Genomic DNA, 9,013 nt, shown 5'->3' on the forward strand with positions numbered 1-9,013 from the left:
ACGACAAATTTGAAGACAACGGTCAACCCTAGACTGCATGGTTTAATTAATATTTTATTTTCATAAAACTATGTACCTTGGTTTGTAATCAGACGGTTATGAGGCGGCGAGTTGAAGCGACGCTCTAAAAACCTATATCTTGCACACAACAAAGATAAAAAAAGATAATACCATGAAAACCTTAATAATAAGCTCTCTCTCTCTATATATATATCGCATTCCAACAGAAGAAAAGCGTGTGCAAAAGCAGCCATAGGCCAGCTATTTTTCTTCAAATAAGACTACTCACCACCCTTAAAATAGCAGGCCAAGAATGACGAGTGTTGTCATCTTTCTCTCATCACGATGTGTCGACAAACTAACCGTATCACCATTGTCATGGTCATGGGGGCGAAAAAGTAAAAAGAAAAGCGCAAAAGGCCATGAGCTTCTAGAACCGCTTGACCTGAGCACGGTCACGCATCAGAATTTGTATTAAATACGGGCTCCGTTCTGTTCCAGCTTAAAAAATAGGTTAAAAAAAGATGAATTATAAGCGAATTGGACCCCCCAACTTCCCATGGCCTGCGTACGCGTAGTCTCCAAAAATCTCACGACGACGACGACGTCACACGAGCCCTGACGCAGCAGGAGACGCCGCCGGCCGTCTCGAGCCTGTCGGTGGTGCGGCTCGTGCTGCGCCGTATCCAAACCACTGTTCGGCCGCGGGCCCGGACTCCGGACCCAAGCTCCGTCTCCGTGTCCGTGGTAGCTACGATCCGGACGCAGACGCGACGCTGTCAGAGCCTAGCACTGACAGTAGGAGTAGCCGCGTCTTGTGATGCGGAATTCGACGGCAAGCTTATCGTAGTCCGTATAAATCCAGATCTCCTAAATCGCGTCCTCAAAAACCTCTCGTCCCGAAAGCGCACACAACAACAACAACTCAGAAGACACACGCGACGCGACGGACAGGTAGAGACAGATCCATCTCTCGCCTCGCCCCACCTCCCTCGCCGATCGGGGTCCGCCGCCGCGCCCAGATCGCTTCTTCGCCTCGGCGCGGAGGTGGCCGAGGGTAGGAGGAGCCTCCCGGACCCGCCTCGCCGTCGTCGGCTGTAAGTGCTTCTCACGCCTCTCTCTCTCTCTCTCTCTCTCTCTCTGGCTCTCTCTCTCTCTCTCTGCGAGCTTTGGGTTTTGTGTCGTGGGAGCCTTGGAAGTGGTTAATCCGGGGTGATCTCTGATCTGCGATCTGTGTTGTGGGGTGTATGGCTCTGGCGTCTGACAAAGGACGTGTTTTTGCTGCTGTGGTGTGCAGGATCGGGGCGCGATCCGCGGGGGAGCGGCAATGACGGCGGATGGGACGGCGTGCAACGGCGCCGGCGAGGCGCCAAAGGCGGAATTCGCGCCGGAGAAGGTGGTGGTGGCCGCCTCGCCGGAGGAGAAGGCGGTCGGGGAGCGCGAGGGCGAGGAGGACGTCGGCGGGCCGTTCGTGATCGTCAACGGCGGCGACTCCGACGGGCACTCCGACCGCGGCTCAGATCTGGGCAAGGCGCCCGACGAGGACTCGCCGTCCGAGGAGGACGACGTGCCCGGCTCCAATGCAGCTCCGGACGCGGCCGTGGGCGGAGATCACGGGGCCGCCGAAGAAGGGGAAGCGGGTGCTCAGGGTGCGGCACTCGGTGCTTCGTCGGCGGACGGGGGTGATCGTGCTTCCGAGGGGTCTGAGGGTAAGCCGAGTTCCGATTGTGTTGCTGAAGTGGCGCAGCAGGAGGCTGTTGGTGAAGAGGACGGTGGGGCAGCTGCTCTGTCGTCCGGTGGGTGCGAACCTGCCATCGCCAGTGCTGATTCTGAGGCACCCGCTGTGGATTCTGAGGTTGAAGGCAAGGAGGGCACAGTGGATGGAAGTGCTGTTGCTGATGTCGCTGAAGCGGTGGTGCATCAGGAAGCTAGCACGGAGCAGGATGAAGATGCTGATGTGATGTCCTCTGCCAATGATGACGCCCTATCGTTTCCCAAGTCTTCTTCTGCTGCCATGGAGTCCGAAGTTGTTAGGGAGGATAGCAAAGAACAGAGTACCACTGATGTTGTGGAGCCACAGGAGCAGGGTACAGTTGGGGCAAGTGCTTTGGTGGAGAATGAGCATCTTTGTGCCGACATGAAGGCTGATTCATTTGTAGCTGCTACTGAGCCTGACAGTCAAGAGGACACTGCTGTGGAGTCCTGCAGGCACGATGATGCCCTAATTTGTACCGAGTCTGGTTCTGCTGACATTGAGTCTGAGGTTTATGGAGAGGATAGCAAACAAGAACAGAGCAATGCTGGTGTCGTGGAGGTTGAGGGGCAGGGTGTTGGTAGGGCAGAAGCGCTGATAACAAATGGGCATCTTTGTGCCGACACCCAAGTTGATTCTTCTGAAGCTACTACTGAGCCTGAGAACCATGCTAATGAGAGCAAACTGACTGAAGTTGCAGAATCAGTGGAGGACGATGCTGCCAGTGAAGAACAGGATGCCACAGATGCAACACAAACAAATGGGCATATTTATGTTGCCTTGAGTGCTGATTCTTGTATAGTTGCTTCTGAGTCCAAGGCTCATTCATTTGAGACGGATGGGAAAGAAACTGATCAGCAAGAAGAGGAAGCTCCAAAAACTGAAGCTGAAGTATTGGAGGGAGTGCTAAAACCAACTGAAAGGAACTATGCAGGCAGTGTTGAGGGACTCATAGAAGAGGAAGTTGACGCAGATGGGCATGCCAGTGTAGAAGGTACAGCTGATGCTTCTGGGGAGCAAGAAGCCAAGCCCATGCAGGGAGAAGGTGAAGCCACATGTGGTATTCTCGAATTTGAAGAAGTGGATAAGGACGGTGAGGAGGGTTTGTGTGATGACCGCACGGTTGGTGTTGTTTCCTCTAATGAGGAAACAGAGCTTCCTATTAAGGAAAGAATAGATGAAGCTGTCCCCAATGTTAATGTTGGTGAGTCAGAGGAAGTAACTGAGAATACAAGCCAAGATACCATGCATGGTGGATTGGCCAAGGATGGAGTTTATATAGGCACAATTCATATTAGGCCAGGATCAGATCCTTATGTTGAATCAAGCCTTGAACATAAAGTCAAGGCAGAAGTTGATTTAGTTGATGAAATCACAGCAGAGTCGGATTTGAAAGCTGAAAATATGGTTGAAGTAAGAACAGCTCATGAAGTTGATGAAATAGAGGTAAAAGAACTTGCTTTTGCTGATGAGGCTAATGTAGCTCCTTTACACCTTCAGCAGGACTGTGAATCTGTTATGGAAACTATAGAGCATGAGAAGGTAGAAGCACCAGGTGTCTGTCAAACTCATGAAATTGAGAATTTTTCAGAAGTAGAACTGAAGAAAGAGTTTGAGGTGAATTTTGATGATGCCGTTCCATTTCAAGAAGCTGCAGCTTCTGCGGCCTCTGTTTTCCACCATGAGTCAAGGTCCATTGATTTGGTTGAGATTGATAGCGGTAACCATTCCAGCCCAACTACTGTGTTGGAATCCTGTGACCATGTGCAAACTGAAAAGAGCAGATCCCAAGAAATTTCTCTGACCACTGTTGAGCAACCTATATGCAGTGCTTCTTTGGAACATGGAACAATGGTGGTTGACGAAGTTGAAATAAACTCTGCAACAGGAAATGTATCTAAAGAAAAATCTAGCAACGTTGTTGTTGATCAAGTTGAACCTGTCAAACTGAATGGAGATGAACTTGTTGTGGTTGATGATGATCAACCCAGTTTTGATCCAACCTGTGAATCTGTTAGTGAGATTGTTGAAGATAGCAAATCACTGGAAAATCAGTCAGAAATTTGCAATGCATCCGGTATGTCTGATGAGTGTTCCTCCAGAATTGCAAATGAAGGTCCCTCTCCAATTAATATGTCTGATGAGTGTTCATCCAGAATTGCAAATAATGGTTCCCATAATGAGCCTCCTCATCTAACTGAGGAGCCTTGCCTCTCAGACAAGTCATGCAACACTATCAATTATGAAAATGGAAATGAGCCTGATGTGGTTGAAACCAAATGTGTGGAAGGTATGCGGCCATTATTTTCTGGGTGTCCATTTTATTTTTCTTAAATTTAAATGTATTATTCTCCTTAAATGCTAATTATAACCCACATGGGAGTTAAATGGGGTCACTTTCATAATGCTTGAGCAGCACTAGTGACAGAACAGAAGGACAATGGACACCATGCTTCTGGTGAGTGGCATGGAGATCATGCGCAAGTCATCGGACCACAGAAGATTTACATAATTAAAGTTCCAAAGTTTGCTGGTGATGATCTCTGGAATAAGATTCAGGCTGCGCAGGCTCACTTAGACCAACTGACCCAGGAAAGAGATGCGATTAACCGTCGCAGGCAAAAGCAAAAGGTAATAATAACCTTCCAAATGTATTTTTTTTTTCAAACAAACCTCCAAATGTCCATCTTCTTTCTTTTTTCTTCATGCCATGCTTCTTATTTTTTTAAAAAAATATTGCAGGCTGTATGTGATCAATACAGGGAGAAGCTTGAGGCAGCACGTCGAGAAGAGCGGGAAGCTAGGACTGCCCATGGAGATAAGAAGAATGATTTAAATAGTGTACGTTCGGTATTAGGGAAATTGCACCAAGCAAATTCAGTTGAAGAACTTGATGAGCTGGTATGTATTCTGCAATGTTGTACCTACTTTGCTCCTTTCACTTTAATTGCACTGTTCTTTAAATCTTAGCTCATTTTCTTCTTTTCCTTCATGTCTTAGATTGCGAAGAAAGAGAGGACTATGCAACACGAGACAATTTCTTTGAAAGAAGAAAAGCTTTTAATTAAAGAGATTAATGAATTAAAAGCCCAACGGAAGCAGCTGTCCACCACTATGGGCTCAAAGGCTGAAATCAATGAGGCATTTGACCAAAAAGATCACATTCATGAGCGGCATAAGGTATTGAAAGCAGAAATTTCTAATTTTACTCTTAATGCCATTCCATCCTTTATATATTGACTAGTTTTCTTTATCATGTCTAGGTGTTAAAGAAGGATTCTGATTTTTTATTCACCAACCTGAAATCCCTAGAGGAAAACACAAGAAAGATTCAAAAATCTTTCGAAGATGAAAGAACAGCTCTCAGAAAATTAACAGAGGAACACCGAGCAGCTAATGAAATACGTCAAAAGGCCTACTGTGAGTGGACTGAGCTTAGAAATGAGCCCAGCAAGAAGGTACGGATCTTTACTTGTTGCAGTTCTTGTCCATTTGGTTCAGGGAGTGGTTTATTGAATATTCAGTCTGTTTCATTTTACACCATTCACAAATTTGAACAGTATCACATGGTTAAATATTCTGAAATACAAAGTACTGGATATAATGGTGTATTGGATACATGATTAGTTCGAGAAGATACCTGGTTACATGGAATGAAAGGCTTAACTGATGGATTAGGAATAATATTACACTTAAAATTTCATCAAGTCATCCACTATCAGTGATGTGGTCCTCATCAATGCCACCTGTTGTGTGCCTGTGCTCATGTTATCAGAATTTAATTACTGATTACCAATGACGGGCATTTTCTATGTGATATGCTGCTCCGTAGGGGTGTTTTCACTTGCCAGCAAAAAAGTAGTGTCATCATTTACACACAGTCAAGTTTCTTGTAGGAAAGCATGTGATCTGTAGTGTTTAAAGTTTGCTTATTAGTTTTCTAAAAGCTGAACAAGTTCCTTCGCATTTGTTTTGGATTGCAGAATGAATACTTTTTCAAGTACAGGGACGCTCGGAATGCAGCAGAAACTTTCAGAGCTAATGGAGATACAAATGGACTTAAAACACACTGTAATAGTCAGGTAAATCGCACAGGCTGTCTTCAATATGGCTGCAATTACTATATCAGCGTTTTATCTGGTTTGGTTTCTGTTGATTAAGCTGGTTTGATATTCATATGCTTTTTGCTAATTAAGGAATGGTACAAGTTCATACAATTAATGTTTATTAATGTTTGCAAGTGCTTCTACGCATTATATGTATTCCAATACATAGCTAAGCACTGTATTTGTAGTCCTACCCTTCTAATAACTGCCAGCGTTGTGGAGACTCCTACATTTTTTTTTCATTTGATTGTTATTAAAGTTCAACCCTCCTGTGCACTGGTTCTAAAATACAACACTGTCTTGTCTCAACATTTTGTGATGTGCCAATATTTTTTTCCTCTTTTAGATTGAGAGAGTTATGGAAATGTGGAACACAAACGAGGACTTCCGCAAGCAGTATGTTGAATCAAACAAGGTTAGCACACTAAAGAGATTAGGGACCCATGATGGACGAAGACTTGGCCCTGATGAGGATCCTCCAGTCATTCCAAGCAGAAGACCAAGCAGCATTTATCCATTGTCTGCCTCAAGCCCGGAAGTGTCCACTTTAGCTTCAATACCAGCACCTGTATTGGCTGCTCCAGCTGCAGTCCCTGCCAAAGAGGACTCCTTTCCTGTTTTGGCAGCCCCCCAGACCAGTAAGCGCGGAAAATCAAAAGCATTTGGTAGCTCTACCCAAATTGAGAACAATTCTGTTATAGTGTCAGAGGCAGAAGATTTGAAACAAACTTTAAAAGAAAAGGCTCGTCTATTGGAGGAACAATTGGAGTTAGCTAGGAAGGCAGAGGAGTTGGCACGGAAGGAGGAGGAATTAAGAAAAGAGAGGGATGCAGCTGAAAAGGAGCAGCTTAGGATGGAGCAGAAGGCTAAGGCTAAGGAGGCTGAGGAGAGGAAGAGGCGGAAAGCAGAGAAGGACAAGGAAAGAGCCGAGTTCAAAGCGCGCAAGGAAGCTGAGGAGAGGGAGAAGGTATGATATGTTCTACATGTCCTCTGCTTTGATATTTGAGTTATTACATTACTTAATCGTACGATAGACCATCCATGCAACAAGTTTCCAATTCTAACTCCGACCTTATTCAAACATCTGCAGAAGAAAGCAAAGAAAGACAAAAAGAAAGGCACAGCACCAGCAGATTCGAGCGCCGTTGGCGGCAGCCAGGCTGCGGCTTTGGCTACAGCGGATACTGACAGCAATGCATCAGACAACCCAAGGGAAGTTGAGGTTTCTCAACCAGCAGCGGCTCCCAAGAGGCTGTCTAGGCCAGCAGCGGCAATCAAGCAACTGAACAGGTTGCAGCCCATGCCAGCGCCCCTACGCAACAGGGGCAGGAGGAAGCTGCGGCAGTACATCCTGATTGCAGCGGCTGTGCTATCGGTGCTGGCGCTGTTCGTGGCAGGCAACTACATTCCCCGGCTCAAGTCGGTTCACTCCTGAGTTTATCGGTAGGAAAGGGGGTGCCAATTCTGTCAGCGGTGAACCTGGTTTTTCTACCTAGAGGATTCGTCTTATTTCGACTGTTCCAGTTGATTTGTATTTATTTTTCCCATATTATATAGGTTGTGATGAAAGTTGGGGATGCATTGAGTTAAAGTTATTACCGGATGGTGGTGAAATATTCGTTAGAACATGATAATAATGACTATAGATTCTTTTTTGTACATAGGCCTCTGGTGGTAGCCTTAGCGTATATGATGTTTAATCCTATGGCATTTTGGCTGTCTCTGGTGTGAGTGTGAATGGTGTTGTTCGCTCTGTTTGACAGAGGCAAGTTGCATGTATATCTTCTGTGCGATGTGGACATCCATACTCCGTAGTTGTCGGAGAACCAGCGTAGAGACCAGCGTAGAGACGAGAGGTAGAGCATATTGGACCATGTTCAGCTTGTTGGCAATTGGCATGTTGAACCATGGTCGGCTCGGAAGATTCCATGCACATGTGCTGGTTATTCTAGCTACATTTGGATCGATATGGTCTTCGGAAGCTAAATAGTCTCAACGAGGTAGGCACAAGTCACAGCCGCTACAAATCTCGCAAGGTCATAGCATCCTGGCCTTCCTGCTACAAGGAAAAGGTCTGCATACTCCCAACTATATAGGGTGGATTATTTCATTTCCCAAACTATAAAATCAGATTTTCTATCCCTGAACTTTTCAAAATCGGTCAAATAACCCCCGAGCTGGTTTTGAACGATGGTTTTACTACAGTGACACGTGGTTTTATCTTTATCTTTTTTATTTATTTCCGCTAAATCTTTGAAAAATCATAGTAAATCATAGAAAAATCAATAAAATGTAAAATTTAATTTTGTTGGACTCTACATGAGTAAATCTACATAGTGAACATATAATATGGTATGTTTTAGTATAATTTTTTGTTGTAGCTTTAAATCTATGCTTTTCTATAATTAATTAGAATAATTCATAACTGTAGCTTTTATGGTCCAATTGTTGTGAAATTTTTATGGTGGGCTAATTATTGTATGCTTAAACTATAGTAAAAATTTCATACTCATTGGATCATGTATAACTTAGTTATATATTTATTTAGGTTTATGCTTGTTAAATATATACTTATCTATACTAGTTATACTATAACTAAGTTATACATGATCCAATGAGTATAAATTTTTACTATAATTCAAGCATAGAATAATTAGTCCACGATAAAAATTTCACCACAATTAGACCATAGAAGCTGCAGCTATGAATTATTCCATTTAATTACAGAAAAGCATATATCTAAAGCTACAATAAAAAATTTGTACTAAACCATACCAGTATTATATGTTATCTGTGTAGATCTACTTATGTGTAGTCCAACAAAATTGGATTTTCTATTTTATGATTTACTATGATTTTTCAAAATTCAACGGAAATAAATAAAAAAGAAAAAGACAAAACCACCGTCACTGTAGTAAAACCACCTGTCCAAAACCGTTTGGGGATGGTGGGGTTTATTTGATTGGTTTTGAAAAAGTTCAGGAGGTAGAAAATCTGATTTTATAGTTTGAGGGTAAAATAGTTCACTTTAAATAATTAGGAGGTTATGTTGACATTTTCCATGCTACAATGCTACTTGCATGGCGACGAGCTCTTGGACAACTTGCCGAGGTATGCCAGCTGACAGCCTGAAGGAACAGCAGTTGAAATTGAA

The 9,013-nt window shown here is 44.1% G+C and overlaps 1 protein-coding gene across 1 annotated transcript; it reads left to right on the forward strand.

Annotated features, from left to right (window-relative positions):
* The first annotated feature begins 962 nt into the window (after nucleotides 1-962).
* Nucleotides 963-7,582, forward strand: LOC136549956 (uncharacterized). Its single transcript, XM_066541386.1, has 9 exons — nucleotides 963-1,097; nucleotides 1,298-4,043; nucleotides 4,170-4,384; nucleotides 4,496-4,654; nucleotides 4,754-4,933; nucleotides 5,017-5,211; nucleotides 5,737-5,835; nucleotides 6,206-6,826; nucleotides 6,950-7,582. Exons 2-9 carry the CDS (start codon nucleotides 1,328-1,330, stop codon nucleotides 7,292-7,294), a joined length of 4,530 nt encoding a protein of 1,509 aa, XP_066397483.1. The 5' UTR covers nucleotides 963-1,097; nucleotides 1,298-1,327; the 3' UTR covers nucleotides 7,295-7,582.
* The last annotated feature ends 1,431 nt before the right edge of the window (nucleotides 7,583-9,013 follow it).

This window comes from Miscanthus floridulus, chromosome 4, assembly GCF_019320115.1.
Source record: "Miscanthus floridulus cultivar M001 chromosome 4, ASM1932011v1, whole genome shotgun sequence".
Classification (NCBI taxonomy): Eukaryota; Viridiplantae; Streptophyta; class Magnoliopsida; order Poales; family Poaceae; genus Miscanthus; species Miscanthus floridulus.

Excerpts from the sequence above, each read along its gene's own strand:
- LOC136549956 (XM_066541386.1), top strand. The coding sequence starts at position 1,328 with ATGACGGCGGATGGGACGGCGTGCAACGGCGCCGGCGAGGCGCCAAAG. Across the intron at positions 4,385-4,495 it reads GTCGCAGGCAAAAGCAAAAG|GCTGTATGTGATCAATACAG; the intron begins GTAATAATAACC and ends AAAATATTGCAG. Across the intron at positions 5,212-5,736 it reads GAAATGAGCCCAGCAAGAAG|AATGAATACTTTTTCAAGTA; the intron begins GTACGGATCTTT and ends TTTGGATTGCAG.